Genomic DNA, 22,934 nt, shown 5'->3' with positions numbered 1-22,934 from the left:
ATATAGTGTAGAGCTCTGCACACACATCAGGAACATTATCATTATCCCTCCCTTGATGATACTTTGTCCTGGTTTGCTCTGTTTGCACAGTGTGTGAATGCACGGAATCCATGAGGAACAGTCAGTCTGCCGCCTCCTCACACACCACTGACTGCACCCATTTCCTTTCATTCTTTGTCTCCTCTCCTCCACTCTCTCCTCTCCTCCACTCTCTCCTCCTCTCTCTCCTCCACTCTCTCCTCTCCTCCACTCTCTCCTCTCCTCCACTCTCTCCTCCTCTCCTCCACTCTCTCCTCTCCTCCTCCACTCTCTCCTCTCCTCCTCCACTTTCTCCTCTCCTCCTCCACTCTCTCCCCATTTCATTTCATTCTTTGTCTCCTCCACTCTCATCTCTCCTCTCCTCTCTTCCACTGTCTCCTCTCCTCCACTCTCTCCTCTCCTCTCTCCTCTCTTCCACTGTCTCCTCTCCTCCACTCTCTCCTCTCCTCTCTCCTCTCTTCCACTGTCTCCTCTCCTCCACTCTGTCCTCTCCTCTCCTCTCTTCCACTCTCTCCTCCCTCCTCTCCTCCACTCTCTCCTCTCCTCCACTCTCTCCTCTCCTCTACTCTTACCCCCTCCATTCTGTCCTCGCATAACAGCAGCTTTATTCTGAAGCATGTGGGAAGGCAGTGTCACTGCTGTGTGTGCATGTGTGCGTGCGCGCGTGCGTGCGCGCATGCGTGCGTGTGTGCAACCCTGACTCAGGAGTCCGTATCGACCCGTCCACCCACAATCTTTCCTCGTCCAGTAATTGTGCGGCTTATGTTCAGTGAAAGAGAACCATGTCTGCCGTGCTGTGATGGCTGTGTTAGTAACACTACGCTGCATGGTGTTACTGCACCACTAGGGGCCACTGTTCTGCATGTAGTGTGTTAGTAACACTATGCTGCATGGTGTTACCACCGTGAGCCACTGTCAGTGTTGTTTTCATCGACTAAAACTAAGACCAAAAATGTTCGTCGACTACCTTTTTTCACTGGCGAAAACTAAAGGGAACCTAAATAAAAAACTAAGCTATGAAGACTAAAACTAAGAATAAATACCGGTATGCTAACAAATAAAAACTAGACTAAAATGTTAGGAAGGGACTTGTGGACAAGAGATCCAGTATGAGTCATTTTACAATTAGTTGCATGCTGAAAGTAGCAGATCTACAAGCCCACAACGTGTCGCAGCGTTGTGGGCTTGTAGATCGGCTATTTTCAGCAAGTGAAAAGACTAAATCAACTGTAGATTTAGCCGACTAAAATCTTAGGATATTTAGTCGACTAAAACTAGACTAACACTAAAGCATTCCAGGTGACTAAAATGTGACTAAAATGAAATGAAATCTATTCAAGACACTATGACTAAAACTGAAAATAGAAATGTGCTGCCAAAAACAACCCTGCCCACTGTACTGTAATGCAGTGCACTAGTAACTCTACACTTTACGTTGCATTGGTACTACTGTATCTATACACTGTACGTCATGTGATGAATGATGTCCTGCAGCCTTATGGGATTTATGGACGGTATAGGAGCAAAGATATGTCGAGTCTCTGACACTGTGTGTGTGTGTGTGTGTGTGTGTGTGTGTGTGTGTGTTCGTTCTCACAGGTCTGTCTGAATCGTGCCTGGATGAGTTGGCTGTGGATTCTCTCTTCCCCCTTCCTCTGCTGCACAACTACGTCCGACTGGTAATATGCACGCACGCACACACACACACACACACACACACACACACACACACACAGACACACACACACACACACACACACACACACACACACTGAACAACGTGAGGGGGCTTAGTTGAGCAAAAAAGCTAAACATGGGGGGGGGGGGGGAAGGAGCAAGACAAAGACAGCAGCAGAGATGAGCATGTAAAAGAGACGAGGGGGGGATTAAATGGACGAGAGAGAGAGAGAGAGAGAAGAGAGAGAAGAGAGAGAGACAGACAGACAGACAGACAGACAGACAGACAGACAGACAGACAGACAGACAGACAGACAGACAGACAGACAGACAGACAGAGACACACAGACACACAGACACACACACACACACACACACAGACACACACACACACACACAGACACAGACACACACACACACACACACACACACACAGACACACACACACACACACACACACACACACACACACACAGACACACACACACACACACACACACACACACACACACACACAGAGAGAGAGAGAGAGAAGCAGGTGCCTGAAGATGCTGAGGATTCTCCTGTGACAGAGCACCCTCTACTGGCCATTTTATGAATGGAGTATAATTGTTTACCATAGAGTAGACTTCTGAACATAATTGTGTATATATTAATTCTCTGCTGATAAAATGTTAGTATATTTCCGCTTGTTAGTTATTTTAAAATTAGGTTTAGTTATATTAAGATTATTAAGAGTAGAAGCATCTCCCATAGACATGAATGGTGATAAAAGAAAAGGTTTAAAAGCCTCAAATCTGTTATTTCTTTCAACTGGTCGACTGTTATGTGGAACAGCAGCAACAAAGAATGATAATTCCTAAACATCATTAATAAACTTTCAGCCATGATGTTTTCTTTAGCTTAATTCCATGTACTTGATGTGTGTCCCCAGGTGGAGCAATATGGGAACCTCATCTTCCACGGGCTGGAGGGAAGCTGTCAGGAATACATCGCCAATCAGATCGCTCGCTGCATCAAGGTAAACACATTGCTCCAATCAGATCGCTCGCTGCATCAAGGTAAACACATTGCTCCAATCAGATCGCTCGCTGCATCAAGGTAAACACATTGCATCCCTGGAACAACATATTTTCAGATGGGGGTCGGAGGCCAATGTTTGAGAGAACGACTGACATAGAAACATAGGGTTTTTCAGAAAGGATTTTTTAGAAGACATTTGTAGAATCGTTCCCAGGTCAAAGTTAGGATCCAAATGGACACGTACTGGTCTGTAACTCTGAGTGTGCAAACGGACCATTGCAGGTGTTTACGGCAAAACACATCCGCCATTAGCATGAAACCTCTCACTGTCATCATGGCTGCTGTGCTTCACTATATTATATGATGCAATGTTATTGAAACCGCCCCGGTATACAGCAGCTACTGTAGCTACTGTATCAACACCACATTTCTTCGACATAAACAGGTAAACGTTTCCCCAGAATATGGACGCTGGGATTGAAGTGATTGAAGTGGTGCACGGGCTGGTGAACAGAACATTACTCCAATGTCTCCAGGCTAGCGGGAACATTTTACGTGTGTTTCCATGACAACCTCTGCATCTCTTCCTACCACCCGTCTGATAAAAAAAAAAAAAAAAATGCCCCCCTTTTTTGCTCCTCCTCTCCACCCACCCCCCCCCAACCCTCTTCCTCCACCCCACCGCCCCCCCCCCAATTCAATTCAATTCAAAGGGCTTTATTGGCATGAGAAAACATACGTTTCAGGGCCAGCGGGCTGAGGGGGCATCTCTCCAGTGTTTCGCTGTGTGTGAGTGCCTTGATATGGAGTGCATCTGGGTCACTTTCTTTTAGGTGGTTATAGAATTTAAGTGCTCTCTTTTTTTATTTTGATTATCCTCCCCTCCTCTCCTCCCCACCTCCTCTCCTCCCCTCCTCTCCTCCCCTACTCTTCTCCCCTCCCCTCCTCCCCCCCCCTCCTCCTCCTCCTCCTCCTCCCCAGGCGAAGCAGGAGGCGGTGGGGGTGGTCTGTGACGTGGTGCGGGTGGAGGTGGATGAGAGCCTGACCAAAGAACAGCTGCTGGAGACCTTCATTACCTGTGGTAAAATATGCACGCAGTCAGCCGCACGCACGCACGCATGCACGCACACACACACACACGCACACACACAGAATTTACAAACATACACAACACATTCACACAGGATACTTGTGTTAAGTAATTGTCTCTAGCTCTGTCAGAATTCAAATTACAAACGTTTACATTGCCTCTGATTGGCCTACCAAATGTCCCCTTCTGCGAAAGCTTTCCTCCATGTTGCCTTCTCTCTCTCTCTCTCTCTCTCTCTCTCTCGCGACACACGACCCAGAGCGGAAGGAGGCGTCTACCTTTTGACTTACCTTACCTAATGTCTTGTTTCCACGGTGTGTCCCACGCTGCAGGCTTCCTGGTGCCAGCGGTAGGCGGGGGCTCCGGGGTCAGAGGTCACTGTGTGGTGGTGCTGCTGGAGGGCCTGGAGAAGGCGTCCTCTCTGCCGGCCCTGCTGGGGGACCTGTGCCACAGCTTGGACAACCGGGGCGCGGCCTGCCCTCTGGCGCTGCCTAGTGGTACGTCTGTGTTGATGCTTCTTACAGCAGCATGTGGCTTACGCTATAGGACGACACACTATATTATTGTTGTTTCAGTATTTAACATTAGGAACAATAGTATTTAGAAATTGAGCAAATAATATAAGAAATGCAACTTTTGTTTCAATGGTATTTTTACTGTAGCTTCCTTAATCCTGGTATAAATTAAAGAAGGTTGAGACCAGATGCTGCAAATGTTTTGCAGTTTTCTGAAAAACCTATGTTTCCATGTCAGTGGTGCTCAAACTGGTTCATGTCATTTTGTCAAGGACTGTAATTGCCCACCGACCGTCATATGAAAATATGTTGTTCCAGGAACCTCCCGGAAGCAAATATATGAGTTACAAATGATCGCTGGGAAAGAATATATATTCAAAGATTTGCGCCACATTTTCACGATCTTTAAAAAAATAGCAGATCTACAAGCTCGTAGCCTGGCATCGAGTGCCGCTGCCAGGTCTTAAAGGGGTTAAACTGCAGAGCTAAAGATGTATCAGCCACTTAGAAACAGCCTCTCAGTCAATCTGTGACATCATCATCATCTCTCTCAGGACCCCATCACTTCCGCGAGGGTGGCTTCCTGATTGGCACGCTGTCCAAGACCCGCCTCCAGGGCTCGGAGCTCCGCCTCCAGCAGCACTTCCGCTGGGTGACGCTGCGCTGGGACCAGGAGCCGCTGCACGGCCTTCTGGGAAGACACCTCCGCAGGAAACTCCTCCACAAGGTCACACAATGGAGTATTATTATAATCACATGGCGGCCATTTGGCTCTTACAGATGTGCCGTTTGAGAACTTCACATGACCTGCCATTGGCATTTCAGTAGATTGTCAGATTTTCTGAAAACTTTCAGGAAAAGAGTTGGAACGGCACATCTGTAGTTTCTGTACATGGCATTCCAGGTGGGGTTGTCTGGTTTTCATGGCTCACATGTACATGGAGATCTCTTTTATTTTTTAAATAATGATTTAAAGAAGTCTAAATATGAATTAACATTATGTTTTCAGTACTTTCTATATAGTATAGTTTTATGAAGTGCTTTACAACAACGCAATATGCTGTAGTAGAAAAATCTTAATCAGCAATAAAATAGAACCATGTACGGATATTTTTGGCATTATGAATCAAAGTCTTGTTTACAACTGCCAGCCTAAAGAGACTGCAAAGCTTGTTAGTGAAACGATTCAAAATGAATCCCACAATACTGGTCTGAAGCCAACGTCTTACTCATTGTTTCAGTTGTGAGATTATTTAGCTTTAATTAATCCATATCTCTCTCGCTCTCTCTCCCTCTCTCTCCCCCCCTGCAGATGGGAACAGGTGTGTGGTGTTGGGAGGGGGCGTTGGAACGCAGTGTATTGTGGGTAAGCCGGGTGTGGCAGCAGCTCAACGCCTGTCTGTCTCGCCTGGGGACCCACGAGGCTCTGCTCGGGCCCCGCCTCTTCCTGTCCTGCCCCGTGGTCCCGCACAACACGCAGGCTGTGGTCAAGTAAGTCCTCTTGGTGTGATGTTGCCACTTGCAAGAAAAAAAGTGTCTCCCAAAACAACACCTATGTTTGCCCACAAAGCCAGCAACAACTGATGTTGTCTCTCCTGGTGTCGACTGCTTGGTTGCAGATTGGGCCAGGGCACGTGTGTGTCAATTACAAAAGACATTGTCAATTGATTTTCCAAATCAAACAGTGCTTGTTTGGCAATTTGGCTGGCTCCGTAAATAGGTGTGCGACAACCGCTCACTCACTGTGGTGAGCAACACCAAGCAGACAGCTGCAATGTACAAACGTACTTGCTCAGCGAAAGGTTGATGCATTGAAGGAAGCATGGGGTCAGTCCGTTGCTCTCCCCAGGTTGGCAGAGGGAGTGTAGCACCCAAGGTTTACATTAGATTAGATTGACACAAAAAATATACTTAAAAAAAGGATTGGCTTATCAACCTGCCTCAAAGCAAATTAACAGGACCCCAAACGCTAAACTCTTTTTGTCATAGTAACTATTAGTCGATGAAATCAACACTGGTGACAAGTTAGGGTTGTTGTCTGGTTAACCCGCTCTCCTCTCCTCTCTCCAGGTGGTTGGTGCGTCTGTGGAACGCGGTGGTGGTCCCTCGCGTGGAGGAAGCCATCGTCTCCCGGGTAACGGCCAAGCGCTCTTCGCCATCCTCCTCCTCCTCCTCACCATCGCCAAAGTCACGGCGAGCGTCCTCCGGCAGCCACGGGCTGACCTCAGGTCAGCAGGCGGTGGTGAAGGCTGCCCTCAGCATCCTAGTCAACAAGGCTGTGCTGCTGGGCTGTCCTCTGCCAAGACACGGTGAGTCTGCTGTGTGTGCGTGACTGCGTGTGTGTGTGTGTGCGTGACTGCGTGCGTGTGTGTGTGTGTGTGTGTGTGTGTGTGTGTGTGTGTGTGTGTTAGAGCCCTGCACGGGCCCAAAATATGGGCCTTGGCCCGAATACTGGACTACTCGCCCCGGTGCTTGCCCGTTTTTCCTCCCGGAATTTTCCCCAGTGAGGGGGATAACTTTGTAATATGCTATTTATTGGCTGTTTGTATGCTTTTTGGAAAAATATAAAAAGATACTGCTGTGGAAAGGCTATATTATTTTACTTATATTGAACCTATAAACAATTTAGTATAGTATAATATGTAAGGTTTTGCCCCCTCAAATGGTACCTCGTCAGATAATCCCCACATATCCTACAACAACTTCTGTGAACAGACTTCACTGTAGTAGCTTTTCATAAATTATATTTGTACTTGGCTGTTCTGCTGTCATGAAAGTTTATAGTTGGAGAAATTCAAAGTCCAGCCGTCTGCTGTCCAGCCTCTCCCACCCTTCACTGGGGAAAATTCTGGGAGGAAAACGGAACGGGGCAAGTAGTCTTGTTACCCTTGGCCCGGCCCGGGTCGTTATGGTAGCACAGTTTTAACAGCCGGAGCCCATTCCAAAGCCCGACACCTTTTCTAGTACGTCGCTAGCAGCGCTTTGCTCTCACGACTTTGATTATTTCAAAGTTTTTCTCTTATTACGATTAATTAGTATTACGTCTAATCTACAAGCTCACAATGCGTTGCATTGTGACACGCTGTGAGCTTGTAAATGTTTACTTTTTTGACGCCCGCAACGTTCAACGGTTGCTATGACAGACAGACGGACGGACAAAAAGAAAACATGAACTCGTTGGCGGAGATACTTAACCGCTCTGTCCTGCTCCTCCTCAGAGATCCTTAACCTCTCTGTCCTGCTCCTCCTCAGAGATCGACAGACACCTGCTGGAGTTCCAGGGCGGGTCCTTCCCCATGTCCGCCATTGGCTCCTGCAAAGGAAGCTCCACCACCGGAAGGAAGGGGCGCGACAGCGGCCAGTGGAGACGGGCCAATACCAGCCCACGGAAGGGAAAGGGAAGCCCCGCCTCCAACTGGAGCTGTGGCGGGCCTCTCAGAGAAGGTGAGAGAAGGTTTGCCGTACCAAAATGTTTCCATTCAAAGAAGCCCATAACTCTGCCAGAGGGTCCATTTGGTTAAACTTTTCACTAATGTATATACAGCATCGTGGCTACGAGTGTGCGGCCTTTTTCTCTTTTTTACTTATTTACTGTACTGCCTTAGGCCAGCACCTCACTGGTGTGTGCCCTTTCCTGTTTTATCAAACTTTTACATAGACCTGTAAAGGTCCCTGCAGACTTTAAACTGTCTTTCCGATTCTTTTTTTGTGGCGTTTTGATTGTTTCCGGCCTGATACTGACAATAAGCCACTCCCGACCTACTTACTCCAGAGACTAGTATGGCACTAATCTCACAAACCACTCAGACAAATCTTGTCCAGCTAGGCTACCTTTTTCTCCCTCCATATGTTTTATATCTTAAATATAATTTTATACTGGAAGTCAAAGGAGGCTCCGTGCGAGCGTGCGAGTGAGCGATAAGACTTCAAAATCAGTATCACGATTTTTTTTTTTTTTTTGAGAAATAATAAGTGTTGGCATTAACAGCTTCTCTTAATAAACCCCACATGTACAAGTATAAATACATTGCATTTTCACCCCAAAGAAAAGTATCACGATTATTTCAAACGTTTTCCTCTATTACGAATATTTACGGGGAGTTCAACATTTTAACTTTAACTTTTAACTATTATATTTATATTTACCACTGTTACGTTTTTTTTTTTTTTTTTTTTTTTTTCCTGTATCATGTGCTGTATCTTTCTTTGTGAGAGAAATGCACCAACTCAATTTGCTCCTAAATAGATTCTGATTCTAATGTACAATCCTCTACTGTACCTTTTGGACATGTTTTATTTACAGAACATGGTTGTCGGTGTACCCAGCACTGTACACTCTGTTTAGTATGCATGTATACAGTGTAGTACAGGCCTACATAAGCTGTTTAGAATGCATACAGTATAGTACAGCCCTACATAAACTTGTATATAACCCATTCTGAACGGGCACCCATTTTGGTGTTGGCATCATGTTATGCTTTAGCTATTGAAAAATAGCAGATCTACAAGCTCATATCGCGCCACCGAGTGGCGCGATACGAGCTTGTAGGTCTGCTATTTTTGAAAAATTCGAAGAACGACTGACATTTTTAGAATCTGATCTCAGGTCAGAATGGGTTCATCAGACCAGTGTGTGTCCCGTGGAAACCTCGTATGAATCTGATCTCAGGTCAGAATGGGATAAGTAACTGTATTGTTTTTCTTTCCAGGCTCACTGTCCACCACTGATGTCCGCTTCTCCAACGGCAACAGCCAGAGGTCAGTGTGCCGATGGACAACACACGCTTAAAATGATTTTAATTTAATTATACCTAAATACAATTCTTAGTTTCCAATAGTTGTTAATAGTTGCAGTGCCACGTGTAGCCAGGAGAGGGCAGGAGAGTGTAATTGATGAGTCAGTGTATACTTTTTGTGATGAAGCTGCTTGTTGTAGCCTACTTATAATGTCAACTTCATATTTGATTCCACCTTTCATTCTCACCACGTTGGATCCATGGAAAGCACATGTCCTTGATTTCCGGTGACCTTCTAATGGTGTGTGTGTGTGTGTGTGTGTGTGTGTGTGTGTGTGTGTGTGTGTGTGCCTGCGTGTGTGTGCCTGCGTGTGTGTGCCTGCGTGCGTGTGCCTGCGTGCGTGTGCCTGCGTGCCTGCGTGTGTGTGCCTGTGTGTGTGTGTGTGTGTGCCTGCGTGTGTGTGCCTGCGTGTGTGTGTGTGTGTGTGTGTGTGTGTGTGTGTGTGTGTGTCTGCGCCTGCGCCTGCGCCTGCGTGCCTGCGTGTGTGTGCCTGCGTTTGTGTGTTTCAGGCTAGCTGTAGGTGAGCCAGCAGGCCTGTCGGTGTTTTCTGACGATGAGACAGATCTGATCAGAGAACTGACCTCCATGTGTTCCAGCAAGTCAGAGCCCGACATCAGCAAGGTACAACACACACACACACACACACACACACACACACATACACACACACACACACACACACACACACACACACACACATACACACACACACACACACACACACACACACACATACACACATACACACATACACACACACACACACACACACACACACACACACACACACACAGTCTCCCACTGTGACATGCTCGCCATGTGGCACAACAAACCGCTACCAGGACTGTAAACCATTGTTGTGTTATTATGTTTGGGTGTAAAAGGGGAGTACAAGAAGGTACAAATACACAAGACACACACAATACATGTAATTAAAAAGGACATAAAGACGTGTCCACACGTCCTGGCCCTCCTACGGGTGTGATTATGAAGACCTGTTGGGACGTCCTGCGCACAGTAAGTGTTAAGGGTTTGTCCTGTGTTCCTGGCTGTAGATGGCCCAGTCCAAGGATGACTTGGATGTTGTTTACTCCAGCCCATCCAGAGGACCCGCAGACCCCCAGGAAGGAAGCCCCCAACCCCGGACACAGACGGTGAGGGCATACGTACTGTAGTCATAGACGCATTCCCAGACGTCGTCACACTGATGAAGAACCTGTATGCGTCGCGCAGGTCGGGGGGTACATTAGACGTACTGTAAAAGTGATCCCAGCTCTGACGTGTAAAAATGCGTCCCAGCATACTTTCAGATGCTGTTTTCCCTCCCCGTGTGGAAGAAGAAGATTTAGTGTAGGGCATTAAGCAACTAGTCGAATAGTTTTTTTTTTTTTTTTTTTTTACCGATTTTGTAGGCCTCAAGATCAGGTAGATTATTCTTATAGTCACCAATGTACACAGTTGTACAAATATTTATTTTAAAAAGAAACCCTATTTTTTACACAATAGGTGGTTAAACAACTAGCCAACTAGTCGTCTAGTAAACTAGTCAACTAGTAAAAATGACTAGAAGTGAATGCCTTAGTTTAGGAACTTTAGGGTGGACGTTTACTGTGATCTCTCGCCCTTGAAATATATACCTCGGTTTATGTTGTCAACTTGTGTGTAAACAATAATAGCGATACTCGAAGCATTTTGTTCCCCAAACCCCGCCTCCAGTCACCGAGGGAGAGTTTCCTATGGCCCGTAGACTCCACCATGGCCCGTAGCACTTGCCCTAGCCTAGCCCCTTAGATAGTATTATAGCTCGTTACGTCGACAGCACTAGAATTGCATTTTATGTAGTCATAACACTTTATGATATAGTAGACATATTGTATAAAATATAATATAGTATAGTATGTATAGTTGACATAGATACTCCACTGTTACGTTCTTAGTTTATACTATATATTCACGATAACTACTTTTTATATATGTGATGTATGCCATGCTTTTGTTTTTGCTTAATGTAAGTCGCTCTGGATCAAGAGCGTCTGCTAAATGCCTAAATTGTATGATCACTGCTGCTCGGTTGCGCAGCTGTAGCTCCTCAAGCCTAATTTGGGCTCCGCCGTGCAGAGAATTGGCCCGAGAACAGCAGACCTCCAAGCTCACAGCGGCCACAGCCGCGACGCGATGTGAGCTTGTATGTCAGCTGTACTCGGAGCGCAGCACTGTTACATCACATGGGTAGTACTGTCAAAAGTTATGCTAAAACGATAGCACAAAAAAAGAAGGCCCAGGGAGCCCTATGGGAGATGCCAGCCACACGTCTAGGAAAAGTAATTTCGGACGTTTGTATCCGCAATCTCATTCTTTCGGTCGTGACCCACAGGTGGAGAGTTAGAATGATGATTGCTCGGTAGACGGAGAGCTTTGGCCTTCTGGCTCGGCTCTAGTTGTCACAACAGTTGAACCTTGAACCATATGCTCTCTCTGTCCTTCCTCCCTCCAGCCCAGCAGCAGCAGCCGTCCCTCCAGCCGAGGCCCCGCCTCCAGCCCCAGCCCCGCCTCAGAGCGCCGCGGGCCGGCCCCCGCCGGCCGCCCCGCCAAGTCGCAGCTCCCCGTCCCCAGCAGCAGGGGGCAGCAGCAGCCACGAGCCAGCAGCAGCACTAGTGGTGTCAGTGGTGGTAGTACTAGTAGTCAGACGACGCTCTCCAACAGAACCACCGCCAGCAGAACCACCGAGTCCAGCAGCAAAACCAGGCCCGTCCCGTCCGGTAGCAACCTCCACCTCCATCAGCAGCACCATCGCAACAACAACATCGTCAACGGAAACAGCCAACCGCACCACGAGGACATCTGGGTCCTCCACCGAGACCTGCACCAGAACAGCATCAACAACAACAAGTAGAGGGGAAGGGGGGCATACGGTGGTCCGACATGCTAGTGGTCCCACATGCGTGGCCGGTTAAGACGACACATGCGTGGCCGGTTAAGACGACACATGTGTGGCCGGTTAAGACACATGCGTGGCCGGTTAAGACAACACATGCGTGGCCGGTTAAGACGACACATGCGTGGCCGGTTAAGACACATGCGTGGCCGGTTAAGGCGACGCATGCGTGGCCGGTTAAGACACATGCGTGGCCGGTTAAGACACATGCGTGGCCGGTTAAGGCGACACATGCGTGTTAGGACGTCGGACCAACGATATGCACCCAGTAGACATCTTCCTCACCCCCGCCCCTCCGTCCCAGGACTCCGCTATGATGACCCGCCCCCCCACCCCCCCCGATCCACCCCCCATCTCCCACGACGTTGTAAAGATTAGGTTTATTATGATTGATGACCTTTGAGTATTTGTACTTGTCATGTGTACTCGTTACACTGTACTACAGTTGTGTACTTACTTGGGGACCATAGTTTTATTCTATTACAGTATTGAAGTAATGAACCTTTTTTGAGTTATTTTGTATTCTTGGAGAGGTATTGGCAGGGAATCGTACGATGGACAAAAGGAAGGGTTTTACGCACTCCGGTGGGCTTCATTCTGCTGCGTTAACTTGTGTATTAACTTATCTAGGATGCACTCGCGCACAAGTACGCTCGGTGAAAATGTCAGTAATGTGTACTGTGCTTGCCTAGGGTCAGTACCTTAGAGTATATATGAATAGAGACGGCACCCGGAGGAAACCCTGAGGCGAAATGGACACAGTGGCCGAATTTGGTATTGCAGCGCTAGGCCCAAACACATGAAGGTGCTGGTCTGTTGACTATCATTGAGGTTCACGTTCATGATGACACGTGAACGCTGAGCGAGTGCAATGATAGTCAACGGCCAGCGCGTTCATGTGTTTGGGCTCAATCAATCCCCGAATGCACTCTGTTCCTACCCGGGAAGGAGGAGTGAAAACACTTCATGCGCTTTTTTTTTACTATTTTTTTTATGGAGGGACAGACAGTATAGACTGACAGGAAGAGATGGGGGAGTGACATACAGTAAAGGCCGTCTGGATCGGGAGTCGAACCCGCGGCACACTGCCAGACTCGGACTACCGGCCGAGGTGCCTGGACCGCTAAGCTACGGCCCAGGCCACCTCCTGCGCTTTTGAGCAACTTAAGGCAAGTGGATGGGAGGAGAAATCCGGTGCCGCCTCTATTAATATATACTCGAAGGTCAGTACTCAACACAATATAAGTACATGGTGTTATTTGAAGTACTTATACAGTAGAGTACATAGTGGTACTCGCATAGTAGTATACTAGTCAACTTATCGGTACTGTATCTTTACTTTGTCTCAGATGAACAGGAATGAACCCACTGTGAAGTGTTACCGAGGAAAAACTACTACTTAAAGAGTTTGAACTGTTTTGACTAAAAAGTGTTTTGAAAAACAACAAAGACAGAACAGGCAAGTTAAGTATTTTAAATATATAAAAGTGTTTTATGTTTAAATAGTTGCAAGGTTGGTTTAAATACTGTTGATACTGTTGCTAATTAATCAGGGTTTTACCAAATATTTGTAAATAAGAATTAGTAACTTTAATGGCATATAGATTGGTGTATGTGGTGTTACTGCTTGTACAGTCAAAGAAACCATAATGGAGAAGAGAAGAAAAAAATAAGTGATGAAGTTATGTTGTACATAGTGTTTGTAAAAATGGGTGTTCGGTTCTGAATTTTTCACTTGTTTCAAAGTGAACAGAATGTGGCAATAAAGTAACACAGAATCACGAAAACACACAAAGGACATTTTCTCTCTGAACTGTAAAGAAGCCATAAATAAATATTTTAACTACCCATAATCCCTCCCTTTGTCGTGGTTCCATTCAACGTCCATTTTGGAAAAGCAATTCAAAGGCCAATGGAAAGCAATTCATTCATAATCACATTTTTTGTTTGTTTTAGTTGGTTTCTCTTTTTTAGTTGCCTCTCGGGCGCCTCCCTAGGGAGGTCCTCGAGGCACGTCCCACTGGGAGGAGACCCCCGGGGCAGACCAAGGCGCAGTGGGAGGAAATACATCGACTCACTGGCCTTGGAACGTCTCGGAATCCCCCAGGAGAAAGTCACTAATGTTGCTCTGGAGAGGGAAGTCTGGAGCACTCTGGTGGAGCTGTTGCCCTAGTGACCCGACTACGGATAAGCGATTGAAGATGGATGGATGGATAGTTGGTTTCTTCTAAGTCACACACCACTGTACTTTTCTTTTCATTGAAGGCAGTGTTGTTTTTTGGCAGCAAATTTTCATTTTAGTTTTAGTCATAGTCTCTTAATCAATAGTTCTCATTTAGTTTTAGTCACATTTAGTCACGTGGAATGTTTTAGTGTTAGTCTAGTTTTAGTCGACTAAATATCATAAGATTTTAGTTCACTAAATCTACAGTTGATTTTAGTCGACTAAAATGTATTTTGGCGGGCCTTGATGCCGTCGTAATGACTTATTTTACACTCACAACGCGTGTGTGTGTGTGTGTGTGTGTAAAAATTATGAAAATCATCCTTTTCGACGACATGCTACGTATAGTATGGTTTGACGATTATCGAAAATGGCTTCAAGACTATAGTGTAGTCGTTTTAAGTGCCTTGCCCAGTGGCACCTTGAGAGAGCAGACTGGAGGAGACCTGCTTCCCACTCGTTGAACACAAATTATTAAGTCAAGCAGCTGCCCTGCAGAGCATGCTTTCACACAGAATGTTTTTAAACTGTATGGGAATCCACCGTGTGGCATCAAGGTGAAATATTCTTATCTAGTCATTCAATGATTTTTCCGCTCTTATTTGTTTTCCGTCTCTCGTCTCGATGACCTCATTATGATCCCCAAAAAAAAGGAAAATGTCCCGACCCCCCCACCATCACCATCATACTATATATAACAGGACAACAAAGTATTGAACTTGCTTCTTTCCCTCCTTTCAGGACAGGTGAACAAACAGTAACTATAACTTCTAACATAAATATTTTAATGTCTCCTTGTTGGTGCTGTATACTTGTTTTAGTCATAGTCTCTTGAATAGTTTTCATTTAGTTTTAGTCACCTGGACTGTCTTAGTGCTAGTCTACTTTTAGTCGATTAAATATCATGAGATTTTAGTCGACTAAATCTACAGTTGATTTAGTCAACTAAAATGTGTTTTGGCGGGCCTTGATACCGTTGATTTTACACTTACTGAAAATAGCCGACCTACAAGCTCACAACGCGCCTCGCTGCGACGCGTTGTGAGCTGGTAGATCAGCTATTTTCAGCATGCAACCAAGTGTAAAATGACTTTACTGGATTCTCTTGTCCACTAGTTTTTTTTTAATTTGTTGACGAAATTGTCAGTATGTTTAGTATAGCTTAGGTTTCATTTAGTTTTCGTCAGTGAAAAAAGGTAGTCGAACATTTTTTGTCTTAGTTTTAGTAGACAAAAACAACACTGACTGTAGGTGAGATAATGTGTTGTTGGTCATTTATGGTATTGCTGCAGGTTATTGGTTAACGTCATGGCTGTGTTGAAGTGCATGCTGGGAGTTGTGGTTCTGCTTGTAGTCTCCACCTGGGCCCAAGAAGAGGTGAGTGTGGCTTTAATGCAGTGGTGGAAAAACTACTCAAAGGTTTAACTTTACTGAAAGTAAAAGTATCAATACGGCAATATCCATTACAAGTAAATGTCTGGAATTCAAAATGTACTTGAGTAAAAGTATTGGCATCAAAATGTACTTAATGTAATTATTTACAGCCATTTGAAAATAGCAAATCAAGTAGATCTGCTATTTGCGAATGCAGTGAGCACTTACTATGAGACCTAGCAGATCATGTCTGTCTGTCTGTCTGTCTGTCTGTCTGTCTGTCTGTCTGTGTGTCTGTCCCGCTATCCAAATATGGAGTGTGTTGCATCAGCAATCACTCAGCTCCATATATGGGCACAAAAGGGGCCAGGTCCACTCAGCTCCATATATGGGCACAAAAGGGGCCAGGTCCACATATACAGTAACAGCGGGACAGACACACACACACGGACAGACAGACAGACATGATCTGCAGGGTCTCAGCTGCGTTCGCTTCCCGCGTTTGCGCGTCTTACTGGTTTCAAACGGCTGATATTTATATAGGGCGGAGACTTGGCTCAGATCTGATTTGGCGTTGGGAACCAGTTGCGACTGGCCGGCCGCATGCCCTAGCTGATGTTTTATTTCATCATCATTTTTCAATTTAAACCACAACATTATTAAAAATATCACATGGACAATCTTTCACATTTTGGTGAATCGATACTGTAGCTCTAGCTCATTAGAAATGTACATCAATTAATCAAATCAATGAACCCCTAATGGCTGTTTATTCTAGGATTCCATCTAAATAGATGCCGTTCAAAGTTTCAAACTAATTGCTTGTTTATTTATTCTAACTGGCCTATTTGCTTCCTTATGCATCTACTATGACATCTGGTGAACTCCCACTCATGTAAGTTCAAGTGGTTTTTTCCTCCCATATACTGTAGTGTAAATACTTCGTGTAGTGCATTGTAACGGGGATAGACTCCATCTCCCAGGGGTCTATAGTGCATTGTAACGGGGATAGACTCCATCTCCCAGGGGTCTATAGCACATTGTAACAGGGATAGACTCCATCTCCCAGGGGTCTATAGTGCATTGTAACGGGGATAGACTCCATCTCCCAGGGGTCTATAGCGCATTGTAACGGGGATAGACTCCCTCGTGTTACCGACAATAAGCCACTCCCGACCAACTTTTTAAATACAGTATACTGAATTAAATGAAATGCACCATACCATAATTATGCAATTACAAAGCCACAACTGTGTTTTTCTGATTATTATAGTATAAAATACATACATAATCTATATTAAAGATTATATCATGTATAATTCTTTGTAGGTCCCAAGGGGTTGACTGTCTCTGAGCGGATTGAGAGAGCCAACAGGAATATTGGTAAAGACATTTTACAGTTAAACCAACAAAGCAAACATTCTGTTGAAATGTATTTGTGATTTTTCTATCCAGGTCAGATTAATTATTTTCACTCGGAATCACATCTCAAATGCAGTTTTAGATTCTTGTCTATATGTGTGTGAGTGCATCCCTTTGGACCAAAATGCCTGTGCTGTTTGCATTTTTCTTTTGTCTAATAAAATCTTCAATCAATCAATAAAATGCCAATCTAAGCATCAGAACAGAAATCACTAGCATGTCTAAAGCTACTCATGTAGAATGCTCTTGTGATGTTCTGTGCCAGTCCGCGGTCCTCGTGATCCATATCTGTTTTTCTGTGCCAGTCCGCGGTCCTGGTGATCCATATCTGTTTCTCTGTGCCAGTCCGCGGTCCTGGTGATCCATATCTGTTTTTCTGTGCCAGTCCGCGGTCCTGGTGATCCATATCTGTTTCTCTGTGCCAGTTCGCGGTCCTGGTGATCCATATCTGTTTTTCTGTGCCAGTCCGCGGTCCTGGTGATCCATATCTGTTTTTCTGTGCCAGTCCGCGGTCCTGGTGATCCATATCTGTTTTTCTGTGCCAGTCCGCGGTCCTGGTGATCCATATCTGTTTTTCTGTGCCAGTCCGCGGTCCTGGTGATCCATATCTGTTTTTCTGGTCCAGTCCGCGGTCCTGGTGATCCATATCTGTTTTTCTGGTCCAGTCCGCGGTCCTGGTGATCCATATCTGTTTTTCTGGTCCAGTCCGCGGTCCTGGTGATCCATATCTGTTTTTCTGGTCCAGTCCGCGGTCCTGGTGATCCATATCTGTTTTTCTGGTCCAGTCCGCGGTCCTGGTGATCCATATCTGGAGGATGACGTGGCCTACGCCTCTGAGGCCGAGAGGAACGCTGATCCGTGCACGTCCAGAGGCTGCATGTGGCCCAAGTCCGCTGACGGCAATGTCTATGTGCCCTACGTCGTTTCTAGACTGTTCTGTAAGTATTAAGACCTGCAACGCATCTGTGTCACTTTAGCGTTTAACCACTTTAAGTCTTTAACCATTATTTTAAACTTCATCTATTGAAAAATAGCAGATATACTACAAGCTCGGCACAGAGTTTGCAGATGTGTTATTTCTGAAAAATCACGAAAATGTGACTCAAATCTTTTTAATATATTATATTCTTTCCCAGCGGACGTTTTTAACTCATATCTGTGCTTCTGGGGGTCCCTCTGGAACAACATATTTTGAGATGGTGGTCGGTAGCCAAATTATGTTGACTGCCATCGGTATATAATCTGCGAATAACATGGCATTCACACCGATGCCACCCAGTGGCCATGTGGCCGATTGCATCTCCAAATGAGTGTTTAGTGTCTCTAAAAGTACCATTCCTTTATACTTGCAGCCGGCCGCGAGGCGTCCATCATCGCACACGCCCTGAAGTCCTTCCACGAGGTCTCCTGCATCCGCTTCGTCAAACGCACCACTCAGAAAGACTATCTGAACATCCAGTCACTCAATGGGTACATTATTACACAGTTCTAAAATCTGTCTGACCAACCAGTCATGAGTCATGATTTCCATGAATTTACAGTATGCTACATTGCAAAAATACCATACATTAACCTAAAAGTATTCATGTTAAGCTGAGCAACTGTGTTCCGTGAAAATATTGAGAACTGACTCAAATGTAATTGTTTTAATAAAGTGACCATGCTGGTGGGAAAGAGTTGGAATAGTGCACACCTGTCTTGACTCGTTCTAATGTTCATTTTAACGGTGTCCCAGATGCTGGTCTTGGATCGGTCGCTATGGGGACGCCCAGGACCTTTCCCTGGACCGGTCCGGCTGCGTGTACCACGGCACGGTGCAGCACGAGCTGCTCCACGCGCTGGGCTTCCACCACGAGCAGAAACGGGACGACCGCGACCAGTACATGCGTGTTCTCTTTGAGAACGTGGATCCAGGTACGGATGGGCCTGCATGAAGTTACAGTGTATACAGTACAGTGAGAGTACAGTGTCCATGTCGTACATGCACACAGCACGCACGCACGCACACACACACACGCACAATTTATTGCACCAGAAGAGAATTCCCCATTAATTTTCACATAGAAGTTTCAAAAAGTATTTATTTAAAGACAAAGCCAACTCGGATGATGACAAATCATGACAACAAACACAAATTTTTTTTGGGCCGGACAAATAATTAGAAAGATAATTAAATAAAAGTGTTGTACATTATTTAAAAAACCTTGTTTATTGTCATGATTTGTCACCATCCCCAGTTGGCTTTGTCCGAGGCTTAAAGGTCTTTAAATAAATACTTTCTGAAACGTCCATAGGAAAAATGTATGGTAAATGATTTTCTGGTGCCGTCGCTCGTCGACTGCGACGCTCTATAATGCAGCATGTATGTTACTGGAGTCGATACCCATACATTAGAGACGATACCCATACATTAGAGACGATACCCATACATTAGAGTCGATACCCATACATTAGAGTCGATACCCATACATTAGAGTCGATACCCATACATTAGAGTCGATACCCATACATTAGAGTCAATACCCATACATTAGAGTCGATACCCATACATTAGAGTCGATACCCATACATTAGAGTCAATACCCATACATTAGAGTCGATACCCATACATTAGAGTCGATACCCATACATTAGAGTCGATACCCATACATTAGAGTCGATACCCATACATTAGAGTCGATACCCATACATTAGAGTCGATACCCATACATTAGAGTCGATACCCATACATTAGAGACGATACCCATACATTAGAGTCGATACCCATACATTAGAGTCGATACCCATACATTAGAGTCGATACCCATACATTAGGGATACCCATACATTAGAGTACTGTAGGTCATCATAATAGTTATTGAACGTGAAAACGGTTGGACAAGACTGTCCCGTAATCTCAGGTCTCAGGTGTGATCTCCACAACAAGGTAATTTGTACTGTATCAATACTCAACATATAGCCATTATACATTGCTCTGGAAATGTGCAGCTTTAATTAATACAATGTTATTTCTGTCTGATTTGTTTTCAGAACATGCGTACAACTTTGACATGATCCACACTCTGACCCAGGGCACTCCCTACGACTACGGCTCTGTTATGCAATACCACCAGTAGGTTATAAAAGGGGCTATGCTTTACTTCCATGTGCCTACTTACTGTAGATGACTAAAAAAGTGAGATTTCACTCTGGAAATGTAAGTCCTTTAAATGATATGATGAGGTTGAATTTATTCACCGACTCCTAGTTGCTTTTCAGGAGTTTTAATGCAGTTTTAATCATGCATTCGTTTGAAATACATTTTCTGTATACAGGAGTAGTACATTCAATTTGTATTTCCTTCATAGACACAGTCTTGTGAAACATTGGTTTCAGCAAATAAGACTGTTTGACACCCCCCCCCCCCCCCCCCCTCCCCCTCCCTCATACCTTTGTCCTCTTCCTGCTATATTATGCTCAAATTGCACCTTTCTAAACTACATTTGTAGTGTACGGTATATTATATGGAACATAGCCCAACTGTGAGGTTGTTCACACGAAGTTCACCTAACTTACCGGGAAAACATGCACTCTTTGTTTGCTTTCATAATTTGCACTCTCTTTATTTCTAAGCCAAACAAAGTTTTACTAAAACGTTTTTTTTTACTAAAAGTTTTACTCTCATGTACCATGTCCTGTACACAAGCTGTAATAACAATAAAGTCCAACCCTGAACCTTTTAGTACAACGTGTGGTTTCCAGGTACGCCTTCTCTGGTAACGGTCACCCCACCCTGGAGGCCTACCCCGACCCCACCGTGGAGTTTGGCCTCGCCACGGAGATGAGCCGCGGTGACCTCCTCAGACTCAACAGGCTGTACTGCTAAGTGCTAAACGCACCTGCTGTCTGGGAAATACAGAAAAGGTAAGAAAAGAAAATACATGTCACCACCATTTCACCATGTTGTATATGGCCCGTAGCACTTGCCCTAGCCTAGCCCTTTAGATAGCACTTTATGTAGACTTGGATAGTATTTTAAACAGACTACTACACATGTATAATATAGTATAGTATTAGTATGTATAGTTTACATAGATACTCCACTGTTACGTTCATAGTTTATACATGATTCATGATAACTGCTTTTTATGTATATGTGATGTATGCCATGCTTTTGTTTTTGCTTAATGTAAGTCGCTCTGGATTAAGAGCGTCTGCTAAATGCCTATGTCAATAATAGGAAAGGTTAGGCAATTTTTTTTTATGCTCTACAAGCTTTGTGGAGCTTGTAGATCGGCTATTTTCAAATAGCCAAAGTGCAGACTTTAATAGAAATATATATTGGCCTGAAGAAACCTTATTTCAATAGGTGAATTAACCTTTGATTTCTGTTCCAAACAGTGACAGTGGTGTGAATAGTTGTACCGGTTTGATTCCAGGTGGAACCTCGTGCTGCTGCATGACAAGCTGCCCTCAATTTAATCACACTTTCCTGTCTAAATGAAATAAAAATATAAAAAATAACATTTTTAAAAAACAGAATGTTTCTCAATAATGTCTTCATCATTAAACCTGCATCATTCTGAACCCACTTATAGTCTACTATATATTTTATAATATTTTAATATTTATTATTTTATTAAAGACCTAAAAGTCCATGATATGGCCTGTATGGCAACACTGTCTGACTGTACAATGTCAAGAGGTGGATATTCATAAGAATGCTCTGCAGTGTAAATGTAAGTGTGGCAGTGTAACATTTACAGTGTCAATATTGTAACTTAAGGAGAACTGTTTTTTTTTCCGAAGTCTCCTGAACACAGTATTTTTGATCTACAAGCTCATAGCAAGCCACTCAGTGGCGCGCTATGACGAGCTTGTAGGTCTGCTATTTTAAAAGAATCGTAAAAATGCGGCACAAATCTTTGAATATATATTCTTTATATATTCTTTCAGAGCAAACGTTTTTCTTATTTCGACGTCAGCCTAAATGGGATAAATTAACATTGATTTTACAATGTAAATTGGGGTCCCAGAGACAGAAATGCTGTTAAATGGGCGTCCGACGTCCGTATAGCTTAATGCAATGTCAAACTGGGGGTCCTTGAAATGAAAACAGTTGAGAATCACTGCTAGAGCGGTACAAATGGGGGTCCGCAGGCTGATAAATATCAATTTGGGGGTCGTTGACATGAAGAAGTTTGTTTGAGAACCAATGGTCTCCTCTAAATGTTGAGAAAAATACGTCTATTCTTTTGCATCGGAACGACGTACATGTGTACATCTCAGCATGAACATTCTGTCTTCCCTAACTCGTGGGAGTGACACACTGTCCAGCAGCCCTACTGTACTGTATACCCACGCAGCGGCGCACACGCATGTTCCAGAGATTAGATATACTGTAGCCGGTTTCACCTGCAGATGATGGGAATAGGGCAACGTGGCTTCAAGGTGAACTGTTCTTATCAACAACATATTTCCTTGCTTCCATGCATGACGCCAGCATACTCTACTCAACTCAACTCAAACTGTAGCACATACTGTATCACAACGACCAATGGTCGACCAAAGTGCTGTACAGGTATAAAAATAGAAAAGACAGAACGGTACATAACAAAAGTGCAACAATATGGAGGAACAGGGAGACAAAATAAGAAAAGAAAATAGAGCTATGGACAGTATAACATTTACATAATCAGGCACTGTCGAAGGCGACAGAGAAAAAGTGACTTAAAAACCTCTAATGAGGTGGCAGAACGAATAGGCTGTTCCAGAGTCTAGGGCCGACCGCTGCAAAGGCCTGGTCACCTCTCGTCTTGTATTTAGTTTTGGGGTCGGTTAGCAGTAGCTTGTCAGCTG

The 22,934-nt window shown here is 44.7% G+C and overlaps 2 protein-coding genes across 5 annotated transcripts in view; both read left to right on the top strand.

The window, feature by feature from the left end:
• cttnbp2 (cortactin binding protein 2) overlaps positions 1-13,919 on the top strand; it is a 93,576-nt gene extending 79,657 nt beyond the window's left edge. The window contains exons 12-24 of one of the 4 annotated variants that reach the window (XM_080761089.1): positions 1,639-1,718; positions 2,651-2,737; positions 3,721-3,820; positions 4,162-4,326; positions 4,899-5,071; positions 5,657-5,835; positions 6,415-6,653; positions 7,597-7,788; positions 9,054-9,102; positions 9,651-9,762; positions 10,197-10,295; positions 11,636-12,072; positions 12,235-13,919. In XM_080761089.1, coding sequence (XP_080617215.1) covers positions 1,639-1,718; positions 2,651-2,737; positions 3,721-3,820; positions 4,162-4,326; positions 4,899-5,071; positions 5,657-5,835; positions 6,415-6,653; positions 7,597-7,788; positions 9,054-9,102; positions 9,651-9,762; positions 10,197-10,295; positions 11,636-12,034 — 1,874 coding nt within the window. In that variant the 3' untranslated portion in view covers positions 12,035-12,072; positions 12,235-13,919. Of the gene's footprint in view, positions 1-1,638; positions 1,719-2,650; positions 2,738-3,720; positions 3,821-4,161; positions 4,327-4,898; positions 5,072-5,656; positions 5,836-6,414; positions 6,654-7,596; positions 7,789-9,053; positions 9,103-9,650; positions 9,763-10,196; positions 10,296-11,635 lie in introns of all 4 variants that reach the window. The other 3 variants (XM_080761088.1, XM_080761087.1, XM_080761086.1) reach the window with 3 other exon arrangements.
• A 1,689-nt stretch (positions 13,920-15,608) lies between these two features.
• On the top strand, positions 15,609-20,961 carry LOC308314594 (hatching enzyme 1.2-like; the record flags this gene model as incomplete). The annotated part of the gene is made up of 7 exons (XM_080762224.1): positions 15,609-15,677; positions 17,402-17,453; positions 17,882-18,034; positions 18,449-18,566; positions 18,832-19,010; positions 20,127-20,208; positions 20,838-20,961. The coding sequence occupies 7 exons, from the start codon at positions 15,609-15,611 to the stop codon at positions 20,959-20,961; spliced, it is 777 nt and encodes a 258-aa protein (XP_080618350.1).
• Positions 20,962-22,934: the final 1,973 nt, after the last annotated feature.

Source organism: Protomyctophum bolini (genome assembly GCF_963924005.1).
Source record: "Protomyctophum bolini genome assembly, chromosome: 4".
Lineage (NCBI taxonomy): Eukaryota > Metazoa > Chordata > Actinopteri > Myctophiformes > Myctophidae > Protomyctophum > Protomyctophum bolini.
This window is presented reverse-complemented; position numbering and strand designations above follow the sequence as displayed.